The sequence below is a fragment of the Ambystoma mexicanum genome, chromosome 13 (genome assembly GCF_040938575.1).
Source record: "Ambystoma mexicanum isolate Mex_15411 chromosome 13, UKY_AmexF1_1, whole genome shotgun sequence".
NCBI lineage: Eukaryota > Metazoa > Chordata > Amphibia > Caudata > Ambystomatidae > Ambystoma > Ambystoma mexicanum.
The window spans coordinates 553,899,602-553,923,218 of record NC_090938.1 but is presented as its reverse complement, the minus strand read 5'-3'; the positions used below and the strand labels follow the sequence as shown (position 1 = coordinate 553,923,218).

The 23,617-nt window shown below is 47.3% G+C and overlaps 1 protein-coding gene across 1 annotated transcript in view; it reads left to right on the top strand.

Annotated features, from left to right (window-relative positions):
• NAGS (N-acetylglutamate synthase) overlaps positions 1-23,617 on the top strand; it is a 127,237-nt gene that overhangs the window by 73,630 nt on the left and 29,990 nt on the right. The window contains exons 3-5 of the mRNA XM_069634341.1: positions 2,571-2,784; positions 3,112-3,292; positions 4,536-4,707. Of these exons, the coding sequence (XP_069490442.1) occupies positions 2,571-2,784; positions 3,112-3,292; positions 4,536-4,707 (567 nt within the window). The remainder of the gene's footprint in view (positions 1-2,570; positions 2,785-3,111; positions 3,293-4,535; positions 4,708-23,617) is intronic.

The following is a 23,617-nucleotide window of genomic DNA, read 5'->3' as shown; positions in this document are numbered from 1 at the left end:
GCTCGGCTGAACTCTTAAACATCTGCAGGAACTGGCCAATCCTGCCACAGTCTCTACCTCTCTTGTCCCTTCCCAGGCCCTCTGCACGGCACTGGCTTCTCACTTCATCTCTAAAACTCAGGACATCCTATCTTCACTCTCCTCCTATCCCCTCCCTCTCCCTACTCCCTGCTCTTCCTCTGGCCCTTCTGCAGCCACCTCTCCTCCCTCCTTCTCTGCCTTTCCCCTTTTTTCCGCTGGCAAGGTTTCTAGAAAAGTCCAATCTATGAAAGTCTTGTCGAAACAGGTTCACCCCTGTTCCTCCAAAACTATCAAGGACCACATCGACTCCCTGGCTCCTGCCCTGGCTGACTTCTGCAATCAGCCCTTCGCCACTGGAGTCTTCCCGGCCCCCTGAAGCACTCCCGTGTGCACCCTCTTCTTAAGAAACCCTCTGCCGACCCCTCCTGCCCTGCTCACTGTCACCCAATCTCCATCATTCCCTTCCTGGGCAAGCTCCTGGAGAAACTGGCCATCTCCCAGCTTAATCTCCACACTGAATCTGTTGGTTGTCTTCATGACTATCAGCCTGGCTTCAGAGCTGCCAGAAGCACAAAAACTTCTCTAGTGAAAATCCGTAAAGACCTACTCTCCAACCTTAACTCTAACACCCCTTGTGTCCGCATCTTGCTTGATCTCTCTTCTGCCTTTGACACTGTCAACCATGCCATCCTGCTCAACCTTCTCTGTGATAACTTGGGTATCACTGGTCAGGCTCTGGCATGGCTGACTTCTTTCCTCTCTGACGGACCCTCCCAGGTCCAATTGGGTCCTTCCTCTCCGCTATCTTTCTCTCTACCTGCCGTGTCCCCCAGGGGTCTAAACTCTTTGCCTGGCTGTTCAACCAATACCTGGCACTCCTTGCCCACCACATCGCTGCTCTCTGCCCCAACTTTCAGTGCTATGCGGATGACACCCAGCTCATCTTTAGGCTATCCTCAGCCTCCTCCTCTCCTTCCCTCTTCTCTGACTGTCTGTGTGCTATACAGGAGTGGTGTGCCGCCAGTGACCTCTGCCTTAATGCCAGTAAGACTGAGATTCTCCTCATTGGCTCACCTGCTCCCTCCTTCCCTATAGCTCTCTGGCCGGCCTCTCTTGGCACTCTTCCATCTCCCACCTGTGAGGTTGAAAACCTTGGGGTCATCTTCCACTCCACACTCTCCTTCTCTCCTCACATCTCTGACGTCTCTAAGAAGTCACATTACCAGCTGCACTTTCTCAGAGGTATTCTTCCTTTCCTCTCCTTCCCCCAGAAACTCACCGTCTCCAGAGCTCCGGTTCTCTCTAGGCTGGACTATTGCAACAGCCTCTTTCTAAATCTGCCTGCTTCTACTCTCCGCTCTATGCAACTTATCCAGAACAGGACTGCAAGACTTGTCCTTGGCCTCAAGCCCAGGGATCGTATCTCTCCAGGACTGAAATCTCTGCACTGGCTCCCAGTGGCTGCGAGGATTAAGTTCAAAACCCTCTGCATCATTCACAAGGCCTTCTGGGGCCTCAATACCTTCAACTCTCTCTCTTCCTAAATAGCTCCCTTCCCAAGCTCTTCGCTTATCCGCCTCCAACTCCCTCAGGGTCGGTCGCTTCGCCAAGCACTGAGTTGGTGGTAGATCTCTTTCTTCAGCTGGTGCCTCCCTCTGGAACAGCCTCCCTGCCTCCCTTAAACTTGAGGAGAACCATCTCCGGTTCCAGAAGCACCTCAAAACCTTTCTCTTTGCTTCTGCTTTTTCTCCTCCTCTCCTCTGCTGACCTCCTGGCTGTAACCCGAACTGCACTGACTACCTGAATACCCTCTGACCTATGGCCCAGGCCTTTCCCTGCCAGTGTCACACACCTGCACTGCCCACCTGGCAACCCCTTCACTTGTGGACCTTTCTGTATCCCTACAGGCCCCCTACCAGCCCTTGACACCTGATGATGCCCGCAGTTATCCATGCACTTGCCACTTGCTGGCCGTTTACTTACTAGTGTTATCATCTTTCTCATGTGCTGCACTGTGCCTGACCCCTTCCCACACACTTGCGCGATCTGAATGACACCTGGCCTAGTAGGATCATTGTCCGTCCTCCCTTTGTTCCACTCCCTTGCTTCGTCACGCCTTGAAACACTTGTGTATAGGCATGTTATAAATGCCATATCGTATCATATCATATCATTCATGGCCAACTAATTGGCTGGCGCTACTTCTGAAGGTGCTAATGAAGCCGAGTACAGCAGACAACAAGATGTTGTGTGTGGAGTCTAGCAGCTCCTTGCTTGCCTTACCAACCTGCCGGTAACAGAGGTCTGAAGAAGAGTGGCCCCTTTCTTGCTAGAAAGTTAGTTTAAGGATTTTTAGGTTACAAAATGTGTTGCTTGACATGCCACAAGGGAATTTCTCAATTACAATTCTATATTATTTATTGTGCCGTTTGTTACTGACCACTTCGAAGCGCTCGAAGGGTGATCCCTTTTGTAGCCTTTATTCTATTCAAAATCATTTGAACACCCTTAGAATAAGTTTGTGCCAACTATTTCTATCATCCTTTCAGCTTGGGAAGTGTAACCTCGGTAGAAACGGACTTGCTTCACTGGTGCTTGGAGTCAGGGAATATTCCGATCCTCTGCCCGATAGGAGAAACACCCAGTGGGAAATCGGTTCTCCTGGACTCCCTGGAGGTCACAGCATCCATCTCCAGAATTCTACAGCCCTTGAAGATCATCTTCCTCAACGTTTCTGGGGGCTTGAAGGATCTCAGTGAGAAGGTGGGTCTCGCTATAGGTTAATAGCCCCGAAGCAAAGCCTCAATATGCAGATCTTCCAGAGTGCGTAAGTTGCTCTGGAAAAGTAGAATTACCTCCAAATTGTAACAGATGTGCAAAACGTGTGTAAAACTGACCAAACAGGAACCTGTAGACCTGCCAGAGTGGGCTTAGGTTTCACACCTGGCCCAACCATATAGCAAAACCTATCAAACGAATATAATTAGTAGACTTCTCCCTTATCTTGCACTGTAGGAGAAAGGTGGCCAATGCAAATGCTGGATGGAGATATGTTGACCCTGCTACTAATAGTTTGTTCTTTTATCACAGGTAGTCGGGCTCGTCAACCTGCCAGCTGATCTAGACCTCATGAGAACTGCCCCATGGATTGGACATCGGCAGCGGCAGCAAGTCACCGTCATTGTGGATCTGTTGAACCGCTTGTCCCCAGGCTCCTCTGCTGCCATGACCTCTGCAAGGACACTCCTCACAGAACTCTTCAGCAATAAAGGTGAGGGAGTTCAAAGGGATGTAGGTTACTTAATGAAGGACTAAAAAAGGCATAATTCTATGGAGATAGGGGGTTAAGGGAACCAGTCTAAGTGAAGAATTAGAAAGGGAACCGATCGTTTTGCTGGGATGCAATCTATCGTTTTACCTACACATTCCAGCACAATTGCAAATCATAACGTTTTTAGCGAATCATTTCATTACACATAGTATTTTTTGTACATTTAATCTCAATACATTTCACCAAAATTGTTTTCTTTATTTACTCGGACTAATACATTTTCATTTATGAAAACCTCTCAGTTCATTACTAAACAGCTGATGGTCCCGTTTCCAAAGACATTCCACCTCTTTATACACTTCATTTTAGTATTATTTGTTACCCCTTTTTTCTCATCCAATCCTGCTTCACAATTTACTATAATGTCGTTTTAATACATTTTTTCTAATTCTGTATTCATTTTCGTGAGTTTTACAAGATTTTGCAAGTTGGCAATTTTGTGGAATGCATTTGTATTGAGTTGCCCTATCAATGTAGGTCACTAAAATGTGAGATGGCAGAATATCAGTGCCTGTCGGAGTGTGAGCTTTCATTGTCTGTTTGTGTAATCATTGTGGTGTGCAAATATGACCCTAATAAATACCGGAGCCATGCCTTCAAATGAAGATGTGCACCTCCACGAGCCATTTATTTGGGGTGAGTAGATGCGACTGAGCAGAAGGAAAGGTGAGCGGTGGCGATAAACCAGTGCTGCACAACACTTGCCCTGGAGCCTACAAACATATTGGGCTTTCAGGGAGACCACCGAAGATATCAATGATTTCCTGTTTGGATCCTGTGAATGCAAATTTATTTCATGACGATTCAAGTTGGATATCCTGAAAACCTAACCTGTTTGCTAACCACGTGGACTGGAGTGGTGCACTTTAGTATAAAGATATGATTAGAAGAACAGGGAAGGTCAAAGGGGAGCCATTGGCTAAAGGGTAACTAGATTCATTTTTATTTACTGAAGTTTCCTTCAGGGTAGCAGGATACTAGTCTTCACCACATAGCATTCTCTGCGTCTTCTCCAGGACGTTTGCTTTGATTTTTTATTTTTTTTTGCCACGATGAGTGGACAGAGTAAGAGATGAAACTCATGAGTTGCAAAGAATGTGAGCCAATGCATAATGTGTGCCAATGCACACTGCTGGTTCTGTGTGCAAAGTCTGTAAATAATGCCCTCTGTCTCCTGCTTCAGGGTCTGGTACCTTGTTTAAGAATGCTGAGCGTGTGCGCAGGCATGAGTCGCTCGAAGAGATCGACCAGGATCAGCTCCTCTCCCTTATCAACCGGTCCTTTGGGAAGACCCTAAAAGAAGACTACTTGGCTTTCATCCGCCCCCGATTGCACTCCATATATCTCTCAGAAGGGTGAGGATCTGGCTTTGCTTATTCTGTGACAGCAGGTGCATCTAGTTGTGTATGTGTGTATGTATATATAATCTATATCAGGTGCAGTTGAAAAAGAGTACAGTTAGTTGTAGTTATGTTGTACAGTTATGTGGCCGACTGTACAGGGTGATCCATTTCTAGGCGCTGGGGTGTAAGAGCTAGTCATCCATGTTCAAGGCCCTGCCTGCTCTGACCAAACTGTGGTGGTTGGGGGGTGACTACTGGATTAGATGTGTCAAATGCTTCTGCAGCTCAGGAGATGGTCACTGGATTCTTCGGTTACAAACTTAACTCTTTCAGTCACATACATGTAAAAACCCAAACCCCTAGATTAGTATAAAGTGAAGAAGGCAGTTCTGACACCCAGAGTAGAGATCATGTCACCAGCCAGCCCCATTTTCTTACTGCCTCGCAGAGCACAAGAGACCACCAACAGCACATGGCTGGAACACCAGAAAAAAAGAGGGCACTGGTCCTTGTCTAGAGCTAGGAGTGGGAGGAGGCAAGGGTAATTCCCATTGGAATGCCAAGATCCAGCACCACTGTACCCTCACTCCAGATAAGCCAGTCCATCACTCTACACACACCTCTTTCTAGCCTCACTGGTGAACGCAATCATCCAACATGCAGTAGGCACCCATGCTCACTCACCTGACCAGTAATCATCCACCCGCCACCCCCAAATATTCATACAGCCACATTAGCGCACACTCTGAGGCTTTCCACAATACATACCTCTCAGACCCCATCAACACGCCCTTTTGTTGTCCTCTTCATCACAGAGAACTGCTTCTACCATACCACCAGATATATTCATGTTATCACCGACACATAATTCAGCATAAAGCAGAGGCCACACAAGCAAAACTAGAGGAGGGCCCTGTCATCCGAAAATCCACATGCCCCCGCATCTTTGCAGAACCATCACGTCTGCTCTACATGGAACACCCTGCCTGCAACTTCCCATGCATAAATACAGCCACCTTCCACTTGAGCTAGCAACCTTCTCAGAATACTGTAGCCTCTTTCTCGATGGAATCACAATCCTTATCATCCCCATGTCTGCCAAACACTCCATCAACACCTTTCATTGAGATTTCAATCTCCCAGCAACCAGGACAATCGGAAATAAACTCCAGAATCCAAGAAATAAATAAAAGCTCCCCCCAGAACCCGTTTGTATCAAAGGTAACATGCTTAGCCTTGTATTCACAACATCCTCAAGATATTAATTCACTATCTAATAATTGTGGCACATCCAACGTGTGTTATTGCTCCTTCCATAACTTCCCTATGGGTGCACTAGAAAAAAAACTCATCCTTCTAGTGTCCATAAAAAAATCTAATCCTTCAAGTGTCCATCACCAAAATGACAAAACGTTGACAGTACACACCCTTCTAAATGCATATTAAACACCACTCCCTTGCAGTCACTAAACCTACCCAATCCATTCTGGGAAGAACCTACCATCTGCAGTCAATAGGTTTGTTGCACATTCTTGTTACAAGATGACTTTGCCCTTCTGTGGTAACTATGCACATCCTGCAGGAACCCGATCACCAGGGCCAAAACTATCTTTTACACTGATTGTCTCCAAGATCATCAAACATTGCATCAATGTCTAAACCGATACGACTTATGCCTAAATCTACACAAAAAATAAATGGCAATCGATAAGAGCTTGGGAGACCTGCAACACTACAACCACATCAGACATCACTGACATCCAATCACGCAACAGACCAGAATCCAGGAAGTCATTACTGCCCTCATCTGCGCTCTTAGAACCATCTCCTATGTAAATGACATCTTCCTTGCCGCCTTTATAAAATTCGTCACTGCTCCAGACCATTTATGCTTCTTTTTCACAAGAACTCTTCCCCCACCCCCAAACACTCTGAAGAAATGCCAGATAATAACACTAATGAAAACAACTCAGACTTGACCCAGGTGACTTGGCAAACTACTTTCCCATCACACACCTACCCTTCATTGGCAAGACCATCAAAATAGTCCCCGAGCAATTACATCAGGGATTCTCCAAACACAAACTCATGAGACTAACAATCAACTTTCGACCAAGATGCTATACGAAGACATTTAAAAATACCATAAATGATTGCCAAAAAGTTAGTTTGCATCCAATGGGGAAGTTTGATGTGTGGCATGCTGTGTACTAACTCATTGTTTCCCAGGAATAGCTCCTGGTTAAGTGATGCCTGATACCCATTAGCTGCTTTCTGCTCTTGCTCATCACATCTTGGTTCTTGGTTTTAATCACTGGAAGAGTATGCAAAATATGTACCCAAATGGTGACAGTTTAGCAATATCTGCAAACTGGACAGGAGCTTAAGGCTGTACCAGGCCGAGCTCTTTGGAGGGAGAATGGACAAAACAAATAGCAAAAGAAAACATTGGTGTAACCTTAGTGAAGGAGCATTAGACAAAGCAGGAGTGGAGGCGAAAAGCTGGTGTGGATAGTACAGGCCTGTGCAAACCAAAAAAGTGGAGTAAGGAATGAAACGGGAAAAGAAAAACCACCATTAACGAAAACGAAATGTTAGATTGTTTGGGTTCCTAGTGACTATTTCGAATGACATTTTTTCAAATGCCATAATGTCGAAAACATTTCACCGAAGAAAAAAAAATCGAATGTTTTTTTTTTAATTTTCTTGTTTGCAATGGGGGGGACTCCCACCTCCTTTTTAAAAAAAAATGTTAACCCTTTTTTTTACTCACGAAACAAAACAAAAACATGCAAATTAAAAAATAATACATTTGAAAAAAACATTTTCGGGAAAATATTTTCGACATTTTTGTCATGTGACAAAATGTTTTCGACATATTAACTGGATACCATTGTTTTGCTCTTTGAGTGTGATCTGTCTGGCATCTTTAGAGAGAGAAGTCACAGTGCATTTACTCGTACAGAATTACCCAGTCTTCTATGATGAAGAGGACAACAAGAACGAGTGCTGATGTGGTCTGCGATGTCTTCAGTGGGTGGGGGGGGTGCAGTGCTCTTTGTATGAGAGATGCTGTAGAATGCCTCTAGAGCTGGACTAACATGCAACCTCTGTTCTCACATAGACCAAACTCCTCAGGTGGAAATGACATGCAAAAAAGTAATCAGGTAGAGGTGGTGGTGATGACAAACTGAACTGGATAATTTAGCTGAACCTAAGACTCAGGGGTTGTACATCGGCAGCAGGTAGTACAAAACAAAGAAAGGCATAGGACATCTGAGCAGAATGGCCAAACAAAAGGCAACAGGGCTGGTTCTCGCAAAGAACAGAAGCTTGAAGGAGAACTTCCATACACACCAGACACTCTGAGCACTATGGTGGTGATTTGGCCCAGTAAAAAAGCGTTATCATAACATAACGGAAACTAGAAGGTCTAGAACAGGTACTAGAATGAACATCTACATGAAAGCTAGCAAAGCTATTGTGTACTTAGTGAAGGGTATTTGAAATAGCAAGCATATATCCATTGCACACTTAAACTATATCAAGGGAATTCATCCCTTCTCCTCAAGGGGGAGCCCCTTCCTGTGAGGCTATGGAGGTTAGCCTGCCCCAGTAAACCCTCCCTAGGCATAGAGGCAAGTAGAACCTCACCGGGAGCGATTCCCACTTGGGGGAAACAAGACACCTATTTCCATGAGGAACTTCCTCAGGCTGGCTATTCCATGGCCTACATGGGACGTGTTAAAACACAGGAAAATATTAATTACCTAGACTAGAATGAAGAAACTCCAAAGGGATATCATTATCTTGAGAGAAAATGTGGTATCCCTTTAAATCAGGACGTCCACTTTACTGGGGAGAGTATGTTAATGGATTTGACACCAAACAGTGAAGTGAGAGAAGCAGAAGACGAGAGAGAAGATCATACGTGCAGGCTGCGGGAGGCCCAAACTGCACTAGACCGGCCGAGAGAGAGAAGCAAGAAACCTGTGAGTTTCAAACTCGCTTGCAACAGCTTTTCAGGACGCCAATGCCACGTCAATCCTGGGACGCGAGAAACAGACACTATGGGATCCCAAGCAACGGTGATGATGAGACCACAGACACGAATCTGTGGTGGACCGAAGAACGTTGCCAAAACCACCAACAACCCAGAAGAACCGGGTGTCCAAGAGTACAATCAAGCATGGTGGCACTGCGAGAAGTGGAGGGAGAGCAAAGACTTGACTGCCGGACAGAAGACTGTGTCCGTGATACCCAGCAGGAAGGAGAGACCAGGGGACCGATACCCTCTGACAGTGTTCCCCACCCCGAAAAAAGGTAACCGGGTGGTGTGGGGAGACTACAGAGAATCAACATGTTGTACAACCAACTTGTCACAGTGGAAGACATGAACTAGAGTTAGCTTTGAAACTAAATGGATACAAAGATTGTGCATCAAGAGAAAATCATTACATACACAGCCAACACGTCAGAGTAGACGATATGAAATAGATTTAACTTTGAAAACACATGTATGCAAAGATTGTAAATCAAGAAAAAATTACTGTTAACTTGCAAACAAATAGATACGAATATTGCGAACCAAGAGAGAACATTGATGAGAAACTGAATAATATCAGAGAGAACCAGTGGGGCAAAATCCCCTGGGAAAGGAGGAAAAAGTGCTATCCTACACAAGAACACACTAGTATTAAGCAGTGTGAGAAACCTGAAGGTGTCTCGCCCTCTAGTCCCCGGAGATCTGTCATTCAGGTGGCCAGGACACAGCCATTGCTATTGGATCCAGTTCCTGGGAATGGACGGGTGGGGGACGATCACCTGGATGAGGGGTCTTCGGGGAGTGGAAGTGGGATACCGATGGGTGAGACGCGGTACCACCTTCCTTCTAACACCTTTTCCCCATTTTACCCCATGGGATACTTAGAAGCTCTACCCCCCGAGCACCTTTTCTGACACAACCATTTTCCTACTCCGTAAAAGACAATAACTACCCAACCTGACAGCCCTTTAGCTTCCTCACAGAGATGAAAGGCGAAGCACAAGAGCCCCCTTTGAGCAAGGACAAACGCATGAGGAAGCAGCTATTCCGGGACTGCAGTTCAAGCGGAGAAGAAAGGCGGCGAGACCAGAAAAGATGACAAGGAGGGAAGTGCCCTTGCCCTTTTCGACCCAAGCTTGCGAAGCCTCTGTGAAAGGAATCATTTGACTGGGAACTACAGCTGACATGTGGTGTAACAGATGTCAACTGTGCACAGGACCCTCCCACACCGATAACTGAGGCAATGAGGCACGCTTGCTACCGTGGTACCGTCCTTGACTCCAGAGACAAGAAACAGCAAGGAGGTCAGCACAGCCGGTGAGTCGGTGGGAGAACCGATCGTAAACCGGACGGTGATGAGCAAAGGTTGCAAACAGCAACTTGTTATGAACAAAGAACTTGTGTACTACTGAACTTTTAAAACCGAGGGAAAGACCAGCTGCATAGTGGTCCGGTGCCACGTGAGAGTCCATTTGAAAGACTCTGGCTGGTCCCCTTTTCTTGTGAATGATATATTAACAAGTGGCAGTAGGAAAGACCGGCATACAGAATTAAGGTGGTCATACAATGGTCTAGCCAAAATCCCTTGTACACTCAAAAGTCCTTAACCCATTACCTAAGTTGTGACAGTGTAAAGCAGGCGTGTGCACCCGGCTTAGGGGAACACGGTATGAACGATAAATGTGGAAAGCCTGACTGGGGATTTAAGAGAAAGCCTGACTGGGGCTAGAAAAGCTAAGGGAAGTGAATCCCGCAAGGTATTACGAATACTTATTTGTACGTGAACTGTGTGAAACTGGCAAATGTGAACCCGACTGAGAGAAGCCAAGGTTAACTATGTGAAACTGGAAAATGTGAACCCGACTGAGCGAAGCCAAAGTTACAAAAAGGATCGGAGCCCGGTTGAGGTAGATCCACGGGTGAAAGGAAATCACCTGACGAGAAAATTACTGAAAGGAACGTTTTGTTTGTTGTTAATAATACATCCGGTCCTCTGAGGCAAGAGACTGGGTGTAAAAGAGACTTGGCCACAGTAGGCCCTGATATTTTAGAAACTAACTGTTAGCTCATGCTGCAGAAGCCCATGAGTGTTCTGTGCTAGAGAGTCGTGAGCCAAAGGCCCCTCCTGTCTGCCCCTGTCCGCACCGGTCCGCTACGGCGCTGGTCACTGCTCCGCAGCTTCCATTACTCGTATTCCTGTCTACGACTGACACGTTTGAACGGAGAGCACATAAAGTTACGCGGTAAGATTCCCTGCTACATTAACAAAGCTGCACCCAATCTGACAGACGCCTTCTTGTCTGACCCTCTTGACGCCTAGACTGGCTACTGAAAACATTCACCCTTCTCGCTCAGGAGCGTATTCACACTCCTAGTTACATCTGTGCACGAACATTACCTTACGAATCAATGCATACTTTGATGGCTCCTATCTACGCTCACCGTCCTCTCTGCTCAGCATTTGTATAGAGCCTGTCGCTAACCTAACTGCTCGCAATTTGTTGCACCACCAAATTAGCTTAGCTTGCCTTGCTAGACTAGCTGAACCTCTGCATTGAGTCATTAAACTGCATTTGCTCATGTACCTACCTTGCCTGCCAGACTAGCTGAACCTCTGCATTGATTGCTTCTGCTCATGTACCTACCTTGCCTTGCCAGACCAGCTGAACCTCTGCATTGAGTCATTGATTGCATTTGCTCGCGTACCTACCTACCTTGCTAGACTAGCTGAACCTTTGCCCTGAGTCATCGATTGCTCATGGCACGGTTAGGACACCTGGCTCACGATATGCGGCCACTGCCATCTGTCAGCCTCCCAATCCTTGCTTCTATCGTAGGGCTCACCTTTGCCACATTGCTCTGCCCCCCTACTCCTAGTACTGCCAATACTAGCCACGGACACACCACCTCACTCTCTCCCACTATGCCCCTTAGCAACCCTTACCTTAATGACCCTGCCCTATGGCTCCAACATTTTGCCACCAAACCTATACCCAATCAACCGTGCACGCTCCAAGTCAGGAATCGCAGACTGGGATCCAGATTGCTGCGTGCCCCTCGTGCCGCGAGCACCCAGCACTTTCACAACACTTCCACTACACAGAATACACCCACATCACCATGTACCTTCTCTGCCAAAGAACTCAAGGGCGCCCTCATCAACAGCAGATCTATCACGGCCCACGCGTTGGACATCTCCGACCTCATCACCACTCAAAACCTTGACTTCATAGCCATTAAGGAAACCTGGCTACACGCTGCCTCTGGCCCACTCCTTGCCCTCGCCATCCCCAGCGGTTACTCTATCACTAGAGCGTACCGCCAAACCACATCTAAATCAGGTGGAGTCGCATTTATACACAGAAATAACACTACACTCAGAACCATTCCCAACATTGAGCTCAATTCCGCAAAATCCCTCTGTGAAACTCACCTTATCCCCAACTAACACCGCCACCATCCACCTTATCTACAGACCTCCAGGACCACTTGGCTCTTTCTTAGATGAGATCACGGCTATTCTTACCGTCAATACCAAACCCAACTCGAAGGTATTGCTTCTAGGTGACCTCAACCTGGGCCTTCTCGACACCAAGTAGCCACCACAGTAGTCCTAGTAGACATCTTCAATCAAACACTGCTTAACGCCATTGACAATATAGCACCACTCAAACTACGGAAAGCCAAACAACAGGCCGACCTGAACTCTTGGTTCACACCGCAGCTAAGAATTCTACGCAAAGAAAAACGCAAGGCTGAATCACTGTGGAAGAGTCACCCATGTGACCTTAACAAAGATCGTCCTCATCACTACTACCCATAACTACAAAGAAGCGATTCTACATGCCAAAAAGGAAACTTATAACCATTGCATCACTCAAGCGGAATCCAACATTAAGGAATTATTCAAAATCCTTAAAGAATTGGAATCACCATCCCCTGCGCCTGACACCTGCATTAAAGATAGTAAATGGTGGAATAACATCCAAAACGCCCTCCTCACCAAAATTACCACTTTGCAATCTAAAATGAACGCCAAACAAAATACCCTACTCACCAACCCCCCCCACCAAACCCTCCTTTACTCCGACGGCCTCATTTACTCACACCCCTTTTAGTTTCACCCCACTCACCACTTTTCTTGAGGTCGAAAACATCATTCACAATTTAAAACCCTCTAACTGCCAAGGTGACTCCTACCCAGCACCTATAATCAAGGAAGCAGCACATGACCTCGCTCCCTTTATAACCGCCTTCATTAACTCCTCATTCCTAACGGGCACGGTACCTAACAACTTAAAGGACATGGGTTATCCCCCTCCTAAAAAAAAACGTCACTAGACCCCGAAATACCAACTAACTATAGACCTATTACCACTGTACCGTTCTTACTTAAAATACTTGACAGAGCAGCTTATTTGCAGATTCAGAACTACTTAGAAACCAATAACCTCCTTGGCTCGAGACAATCTGGCTTCAGACCTAAGCACGGGACTGAAACAGCCTTACTTGACCTCAAAACTCAAATTGATGACCTTAAAGACAACGGTAAATTGGCCCTTCTACTTTTACTGGATCTTTCAGATCTTTCAGCTGCCTTTGATTTGGTCAATCACCAAATACTATGCAGGCATCTGAAGTCAGCGGCCCACTTCTCTGACAATGCATCCAACAGGATCAGGTCATTCCTCGACAATAGGCACATGAGAGTTTTTTCTTCCACCGCATCGGCCGACCCCACACCAGTCCCTTGTGGAGTCCCGCAGGGTTCGTGTGTTTCCCCCACTCTCTACAATGTCTTCACCAAACCTTAATTCGACGTGCTTGACTATCTGGGTGTCACCTACACTAACTACGCTGATGACACCCAGATACTCATTCCCATCACTGGTGACTACATTGCTGATTCCAAAGCGCTCAATGACATTTACCTTGTCATACAGGCTTGGATGGCCCAGCATGAACTGTGCCTCAAGGATGACAAGACCGAGCTTCTCATTTTAGGCACACAACAGAGACTTAACAAATTAAGCCACCTGTTCGGTTCCTTCAACATCGATGGCAATCTGATTAAAGTATCCAAAGACACCAAAACCCTGGGTACATACTTGGACGCTTCCTTGACATTGACCAGACAAACCAATGCAGTGGCCTCTGCGACTGCTTACACCTGCAAATTGATCTCAGCCTGCCGCCCTTTCCTCACGGCCCAGAACTGCATCACCCTGGCCAGGACCCTGGTCATGTCCAAATTGGACTACTGCAATGCATTGTACCAAGGCACCAACCAGGGTAATCTTAATAAACTCCAGACGACCCAAAATAATGCCATTAGAGCAGCCCTCAACATCCCCCGATCCTCCCACATTTCAGAAACCAGGAAGAACCTCAACTGGCTTTCAGTCGCCCAAAGAATCTCCCTGAAAGCACTGGCCCTCACCTACAAATGCGTAAGCCACCAGGCTCCCTCATACCTAGCCTCGCGCTTCACTCAATACACACCCGCACGAGCACTTAGATCTGCACATAACCAAGGTCTTGCAATCCCTAGATTCAAGCTTCAATCTGCTGGCGGCGCCAGCTTCCCTGTCTTGGCAGCAAAGCTTTGGAACACTGTAGCACTCCTGATCAGAACCCTACCTTCTTTCAACCAATTCAAACACGAAGCCAAGCTTTGGTTAGCTACTTCCTACTAACAACTGCTCCTCTTTACGGAACGGGCCACCTGGGACCCTTCTTGCACTGATGATCGATGCCTGATTTGTAACGTCTACTTGTTTCATTTTGTCGGGATTATTGTGATGATATGTAATGTACTGCTCCCTCACCTGTAAATATAATGTAATTGTTTTACTAAGATATGCGCCCGGTTGCCCTTGGGCCTGGTCTGCGCTATATAAATAAAATAAATACAAATACAAATACAAATTTTCCCGTGCTAAAAAAACATGGGAAAGGAAACCCCAGTTCTCCAGCATTGGATCTTTCATCGATTCACATGCTGTGAATATTCCCCGTCGTCAGGCTGGGAACCTCGGTCATTTTTTAACTTAGCGTTTTCCTATGGAAAACTTTGACACTTCAGTGTCCTATCAACATCCTTTTTGGGTGCTTTAGCTACCACCAATAGGACGTAGGGTATAAATAGTCCCACCCCCACGGCCTCCCTTCAGATTTCAACCCTATCCAAAGTGTTGGGATTACCTCGTGTTCATTGTAATTTCTCCACATGTTGGTGCGATTGGCGAAAATGTCTTCAGGAAAATAGTTGTTCCGCCCCTGTGCAACCTGCAGGCTGCAGAAAGTGTATGAGGGGGACGGGCATATGGACTGCCTTTATTGCCTCTACCCCCATCATTCGTGTGAATCCTGTGAGATCTGTAAGGGGTTCTCCCAAAAGACGCTTAAGGACCGCAATCGGCGGTTGGTGTGTTGGTTGAATGAACGTACCTACCCTTCCGCGGAGGTGGGCTCGGTGCGTAGCTTGGTATCGGAGAGACCAGCCCACATGGCCGATCATCGCCGGTCAGCATCAGCTGAGCCTCCAGCTGAAAAGTCCCGGCCTGTCCCAGTGGTCGATGAGAGTGGTTGCCCCTCTTCAAGTAAACATCTGTCTAAAGGGAAGTCTTCATCCAAGCATGGTTGCTTGGACCAGTCACGAGGATCTGGAGGTAAACCTGAGAAGGAGCCTCAGGGGAAAGCCAAGAAAGACTCTTCGTCGAGATGCTCCTCTTCAGGGGAGCATCACAAGTCCTCCTCCAGTAGAGAGTCGTCAAAGCATTGGTCCATTGGGACCAAGCAGGTGGGATCACCTGAAATATCTGCTCCGCAAGCTGCAGTTCCTACTAGGTCGTTATCGACGGTAGTCGTGTCGTCGACAATTCTGTTATCAACTGCGATACCGTCGTTGACCGTAATGGCTACAGCTCCGGTAGGAGAAAGAGACCTGATAATGTTGTTGTCGAGCAACTTGTTACCGACGAGGGAGGTGTGGCAGGCTTCTGCGTTTGAATCTCGTCTACCAGACACTATTCTAGAGCAGGAGACTGCATCAGAAACGGAGGACGATGGGGATCCGGTGGTGGATCCATCGGCACTGGGCCTGCAGTGTGTTGGTCCGGCATCATCGGTTGGTGTGGGGGCTGGTCCGCCCAGTTACCCTTTGGTGAACCCGCAGGCGATGCTATCGCTCCAGGTGCTGTCCACGTTACAAAATCTGTTGGGCCAACTGGATTCCAGATTACTTCCTCTGCATGTGGCTCCGGTGGGGCCTACCGTCGATGCTGTGGGTGTTCCTACGCGGTCGACGGGTTCGGCTGAATTGCCTTCACCCCTACAGATGCCCGAACGGCTGCATTCCCACCCTGAGGAGGGTGAGCTACCGGATTCCGAATCGGACAATGGGCCTAGGGAGACTGTGTCTGCTGGCTCATCGTCGTCACCATTGAGAGACCCGGCGTGGTTTCGGACGTCGAATTGGAACCACCTTGTAGTCCGGCGCAGCCTTCCCCCCGACTATGTGGGGACGTTTCATGCAATGATGGCTAAAGCATGTGCAGAGTTTGGGTTGGCTCCTGAGGAAGGAGTGCTTCCTGTTTGACCACATGGGCAAGAGACGAAAAGCAGCATTTTCCGTATCAATCCTGGGCCACATGTGGCAGGAGGGCCTGTGCACGATGCGACGCCCCTTCTCAGAACCAGCTATCAAAGGGAGTCTGGAGAAGAAGTTTAAGGCCCTGGAATCGGCACCGAAGTGCTTGGTTTCACAAATGTACCACCCCTCCCAATAACAAGGCCAGGAGAAAAGATGCCTTTGGTAAGAATGTTCTGACCGTGGGAGCGACGAAGGTGAAGGCGGCCAATTCTCTAGCAATCATGGCTCGCTACGATCGTGAGATGTGGCATCAGTTTGCTCCTCTGCTGGAACACCTACCGGAGGAACAGCGAAAAGCGGCTATGATGTTAGTACTCGAAGGGGAGGAGGCGTCCAATCATAGTATAAACATTGCAGTGGACTTGGCGGAATCTGGTTTTAAACAGATCAACAACGGCGTAGTACTTCGTCGACAAGCGTGGCTTAAGTGCACTGACTTTCGGCCAGAAGTGCACTACAAAGTGCTGGACATGCCATGCGAGGGGGAGCAGTTGTTTGGGGAGAAAATCGATGAGACCCTTAAGGGTATGAAAGAAGACTCTGAGACTGCCAAGTCGTTAGGAGCCTTGCAGAGTGGGTGCTCATTTCGTCCCTTCCGTCCCTTTCGTGGAGCTTCGGGAAATTCCCGATTTGCTTGCCCCAGAGATCAAGGCTACGGGCGATCTGGCTACTCCTCTCAGTGGTATAGGAGGTCGGCACAGTCGACGCAAAAAAGTAGAGACTTTCAGGCATCCATGAAAATAGCGGGTCAGGCCTCTTCCTCCAGAGGGAGACAGGCGAAGCCGCAGCAATGACTATCATGGAGAAAGTCTGCTGGGGGGGGGGGCAGACTGACACCACACGTGAATGAGTGGTGCAAGATCACGACAGACCGTTGGGTGTTGGGCACGGTGCGCATGGGCCACTCCCTGGAGTTCAAGTGTCCCCCTACACCCATTCCTCCGGTGTATACCATACAGCCCCACCTTCAAGTTCTTCAACAAGAGGTGTTACTTATGCTGTAGAAAGGAGCTATAGAATTGGTTTCCGATAGCCGAGAGAGGCCAGGGGTTTATTCCCGGTACTTTGTGGTAAAGAAACCCTATGGCAAGTGGCGGCCCATACTAGATCTTTGGGCGTTGAACAAGATTCTGGAACGCCTGAAGTTGAAGATGCTCACGCTTCAGGAGGTCGTTTGGTCTGTATAACCGGGCGAGTATCTGGCCTCATTGGATCTGCAGGACGCATATTTTCATATCCCTATACGTCGACGACACCGCAAATTCCTGCGTTTTTTCGTGGGAGAAGATCACTACCAGTTTCGAGTGCTTCCTTTCAGATTAAAGTCTTCCCCCAGGACGCTTACAAAATGTCTGGTGCCGGTGGCGGCCTGGCTCCGAAAAGAAGGTCATCATGTTTACCCATACCTGGACGACTGGCTGGTACACGGTTTGTCGCTGGGGGAGACGCAGGAAAGTCTCGGCGCTACCATGCAGCTGTTGAAACAGCTAGGCTTCGCCGTCAACTTCGAGAAGTCCTTTCTGACGCCTTCCAAGGACTTGGTTTTTCTGGGGGCACAGTTTCAAACTCAGCTGGCGCTCGTCAGGCCCTCAGGCAAGAGGGTTTTCGGTACAAGGGTGTCAGTCCGAACCTTTGGTCACTGCTAGGAGCCTTGGCGTCTTGCATCCCGTTGGTGAGAAACTGTCGTCTCTTCATGAGGCCGGTACAAGAATTCCTCGCCAAATGATGGATGCAGAGTCGGGGATTGTGGTCCGACAAGGCGGTGATAGACGGCGAGCTGGTGGAAGCGCTTCGATGGTGGCAGTGCTCGGCCAACTTGGTTCGGGGCATGTCGTTGCTGGAACCAGAATTCCGCTTCACAATAGTGATGGATGCCTTTCAGACAGGATGGGGAGCACATCTCGGAGACTCGCAGGTCCAGGGTCTGTGGTCTCGGGCGGAATCACGTTTTCACATCAATGTGCTCGAACTGAGGGCAGTGCGTCGGGCCCTAAAATTGTTTCTACCTCTCATACGCGGTTCGGTGGTGAGGGTGTTGACGGACAATACCAGCACAATGTTTTACCTCAGGAAACAGGGGGGCACGCATTCCAGAGTGCTGTCCAAAGAGGCACAAGACCTCTGGCATTGGGCTCTGTTGCACGACATCAGCATCGTGGCCTTTCATCTACCAGGAGTGTTGAATGTGCAAGCGGATGCTCTCAGCAGAGAGCGGAGCCAACTACACGAATGGCAGCTGAAGAAGCAGCAGGTGTCCATGCTCTTCTGAAGGTGCGGCCGTCCTTCAGTGGACCTCTTAGCAACGAGGGAGAACAAGCAGTGCAAGGAGTTTGCCAGCAGATGGCCTCATCCCGAGTCTCTAGGGGACACGTTCTCGTTCCCGTGAACGGTCAGGTTTGCTTACGCTTTTCCTCCGTTTCTGCTCATTCGACGGACAATCCAGCGGATTCAGAGATACCCATGTCATGTGATTCTAGCGACCCCATTCTGGGCCAGACAACCATGGTTCTTGGATCTCCTTCATCTGTCTGCGGCGGAGCCGATTCGGTTGGCGGTGATGCCAGACCTGTTGTCTCAGAGCGAGGGCACAGTCTGGCACCACGATCCAGGATCTCTCAGCCTGACGGCCTGGCTCCTGACTTCTGAGTTTGGACTCCTAAAGCTTCCTAGTGACTGTCGGTGCATTCTAAGGGCAGCAAGAGCTCCTTCTACGAATGCCTCATATGCGTGTAAATGGAAAAGGTTTTGTGCATGGTGTAAGGATCAACCTGGAGTGGACCCAACGGCCTTTCATAAACTCTCTTCTATTACGTTACCGTCGTTCTTTGCTTCAGCCTCCACACCTGCAGAGCGGTCTTTGCACTCGCTGGATGTGAAGAGAGCATTGAAGTTCTATTTGAATCGTACGCAGGACTTTAGACCGTCTAAGAAGTTGTTTGTAGCTTATGGACCTTCCATCAGAGGACGGGCAATCTGAAAACAAGGCCTGTCCCGTTGGGTGTCGTCTGCTATCTCACTCTGCCACGCAAAGGCGGGGAAACCTTTGCAGAAGATTCCAAGAGCACACTCAACAAGGGCTACAACGTCGTCGTCGGCATTGTGGTCAGGGGTTCCTTTGGCAGACTTCTGCCAAGCGGCCTCCTGGACGGTGCTGCATACCTTTACACAACATTACTGTCTGGAGAGGCAGCATGGTGTACATGTGGGACGGGTGGTCCTGCAACGACTATTTCAGTGAGGTAAACCCTGCAGATGTGGGGTATTTGTTTGATCCTAATCACAGTATGATTCTTGTCTCATTTATGTGATTCTGTTTCTATATTGGTTTGCATTTGCACTCCACCATGCAGGATGTATACTGCTATGTAATCTATTCACAGCATGTGAATCCATAAAAGATCCAATGCTGGAGAAGGGAGTAGTTTTTTGCCTGTAACTCCATTTCTCCAGCGTTGGTATCTTTCATGGATTCACATGCGCCCTCCGTCTGCCCCTGCATGCAAACCTAAATCGGGTGGTCTCCACTTTGGAGGTTAAAATCTGAAGGGAGGCCGCGGGGGCGGGACTATTTATACCCTGCGTCCTATTGGTGGTAGCTAAAGCGCCCAAAAAGGACGTTGATAGGACACTGAAGTGTCAAAGTTTTCCAAACGCTAAGGTAAAAAATGACCGAGGTTCCCAGCCTGACGACTGGGAATATTCACAGCATGTGAATCCATGAAAGATACCAACGCTTGAGAAATGGAGTTACAGGTAAGAAACTACTCCCTTATACCATCCGGACTCATTTTGTGAACACTTCTTTCTTTTCTGATGAACATTATCCCACACTATTTTGTAACTTTAAGATAAGGATTGACAATATTTCTTTTTAGTATAGGCCCTTTTTATTTGACAAGACACCACTGCCTTATTATTATTATTGGATGGTGGCAGCTTGCTCCCATCCTAGATTTAGATTTAGAATAAGCTTTTTCTCACCCATCTATACAGTTTAATAAACACCCTTGAACTGTGATCACTTGTGTCTGCCTTTACTGTTGAGTTCCATGAGTTCCTTACAGTAGAGGGAAAAACAGGGCTCTGAGCTTGCAGACCTACACCGGCTACAGAGTGATCCAGGATAACTATATTCCCTCAGAAGGGCACAAGCAGGTCCCGGCGGGTTTACCGCCAGGATGCCAGCAAGGCTATAATGAGGCCAATTGTTTGGTCTTTACAGCTGATATAAAGACTCCTTCACAGATTTCTTCTATAAGTTGCCTTTTACAATTTCTCGATGAATACAAAGAGCAAACTCCCTTCTGTTTGGAGACCAGCTCTTTCAAAACTGTACTCTCCATGGCAATGGGCACATCTTTCTGAGCCAATGCCCAAAAATGTAACATTGTAGTCTACGTGCTAATGGGACACACTTTTCTTTAGCTCATGCACAAATGTTATTCAAAGGGATGGCCTGTAATGCGGCTCATCTGTTAGGTAATACTTCTGCTGAGCTGAGAAGCTAAATGAGATTCACACCCTTTTCACAGTATTCTTCCTCAGCAAGTTGAAGCTTGACCTCTCCATTAGGTCATGTGAAAAACAGAATCAGAATTTCATCTCAACCAGACCATTGACCGACGAACTTTCTCCCAGAGCCAGACATAAGACTATGCACTGCTTATTGTGGACGCCATAAGAAATTCAATGCATTTCATGTACAGACCGGAAGGCTTCAGGGTATCAAGACTGTATTTTATGGCGTAATATGAAGGGTCAAACCATCTCAATGTAGCTTTTCTGATTGTATCCTGGATCATGTTATGTGACCAAAAAGCTAACAGAGCTTGGTGGGGTGCCATATGGCTGATTGGTCTCAAGTGTGCAGCCCCAAAACATTCCGTTACCAGACATCTGTAAGGCAGTAGCATGGGAGTCAATCCACTATGCATTACTGCTTGTGTTACTAATCTAGGAGTGATCCTCAAGTGGGACAAACATTGCAGAGCAACCTTTTCATGTATTTATTGAAACATTTTAATGTTCGTTCTTCAATAGTACTTCCTATTTTTGAAAGTACTGTTGAGGAATCTCTTAAGCAGCTTATGAATCTGGGGAGTCTTCCTCTACAGGGAAGGAAATATTCACTTGCCTGTAACAGCAGTTAGCCAGCCTTACCGCATTCATGGATAACACTCCACCAACATGAGAGGGTTAAGTGTTGTCAGTGCTTTAAAAAGGATGCAAAATCGAGAGTAGGCTCTGGAAAGGGTGTGTGTGGCCAAAGTGTGTTGGGCGTTGTCTAAAGGACAGGCAGGTGGTTTAGGCAGTTGGCACCCATGCCTCAAATAGTACATTAAGGCCCTGAAAACATGTATTTTTAGTCACTAAAAACGGTCTTGGTGGTCTTATCTACACACCGTAAATAAAACGTTTTCTGGATCAGTTTCTGAATAATTTGCTCTCTGTAAATAAATGTTTCTCACTCAGTATACAAGCAATTCAACCAATTAATAAATCAACGTCTTTCTTTAAATAAATGGTGCAGTCTGCTTATTAGCTTTTATTAAGTGCTCCGGTGGTGTTTTAGCTCCTCTGCTGGCTGCCTGTCCATTGATAATCTACAACTGTTAACCCCACGCCTCCAATGTCTTTGGGATTTGGCCACAGTCTGAAGCAGCGTAGAAGGGCTGATAGTATGCATATATTCCCTCTGGAAGCACCCGTCTTTTCAAATGGAAGGCTGTGTCACCTTAAATGTGCTTTTCTAGCCTAAGAAGACAGCCCTCTCTAAAAAGAGTTAATTTACCACTGACCTGTTTTATCCTGCTTTCATCTCTTTGGTGTGGGGCAGGGAATATGATTGGGTAATAATGAAGTTCAAGAAGGGGCTCATGTTATGCACCCTCTATGATAAACCCAGGCAACTCGCCCTTTGGAGTTTGCATTAGCAAACACTGCCATTATATACTCATTTGGACAGCCCCAGCCATTGGTGCCTGCTCTAGTTCCTGCCCCTGAAAGCCCTGAGTGTTGTATGTGTGAGCGCATTCAGTTCACCTTTTCTGTTCTCCCGGGTATCAACCATTCCAGGAGCCCTTAGATCAGCCGCTTAAAATGTACTGTAAGAATAATTTTGGGGCTCATTTTCCATATGGCGGAAAGTTCAAATCAGGTGTAGTAGTTTTATGCATGCGTTTTAAAATTCCTCTAGCTTTTCAATGAATTGTGTGGCGGAGCAGGGGCATGGAACGGTACTACTATGTTCAGACCCCATCCATCACACCATACAAGTACACCTTCATTACCAGAGACGTCTGATTTTGATGCTGGCGGTGATGTATTGGATTCTTCTGGGCTCTGCAAAAAGAAGTACACAAGTAACAGATCCACTCCATCCAAATTTACCTTTCTGCCCAAGGACTCTTAAATTCAATTCCTCTATTTTTAAGGGGAAATCATGTTTCTAAAACCACATTCATTTCCTTTTTAGGGCCTATCCAACAGCTTTTGAATCTGGGGAGGCATTATTCACTGGAAAGCTGCTGTTACAGGCAACTACCGTGTCCTACTTTGATGCAACTAGAGTTACAATGTTACAGCTAAGGAACTTTTGCTTCTCCAGCAAGGGAGTTTGCACGGAATTATAAGCTCAGAATATTCTGCAGAAGTGTGCCTCAGTTGGGGAGAAGTGAAATGATGTTGTTGCTACTGCATCTCCCAATGCCACTACTATGCCTACCGTGACCAACATGTGACAATTCAGAGGCTACTGTCTGACATGTTGATACACACCCACCTCTCTTAGCTGTGCCCCATCACTCCCTGCGCACACCTCAGACCTACAAGACCTGATTATCACCCACAACCTCAACCTCTTTGCCATTACAGAAACCTGGGTGCATGAGGTTTTGGGGCCAGCTCTAGCGCTTGCACTCCCCACTGGCTACACCATATCCTGACAATACCACCTTCACGCTAAAGGAGGCGGGGTAGCCCTCATAGCGAAAGACTCTATCACTATCAGAAAGATTGAAAAAACAGCTACCAGTGACTGCAACCACCTAACCCTCAAGCTCAAAACCTCATATAACTGCACTATCACACTAAACATCGTCTAGGAACTTTTGCTTCTCCAGCAAGGGAGTTTGCACGGAATTATAAGCTCAGAATATTCTGCAGAAGTGTGCCACTGGTTCACTTACTGACTTTCACTTGACCCTTACACACCCCCTCTCCAA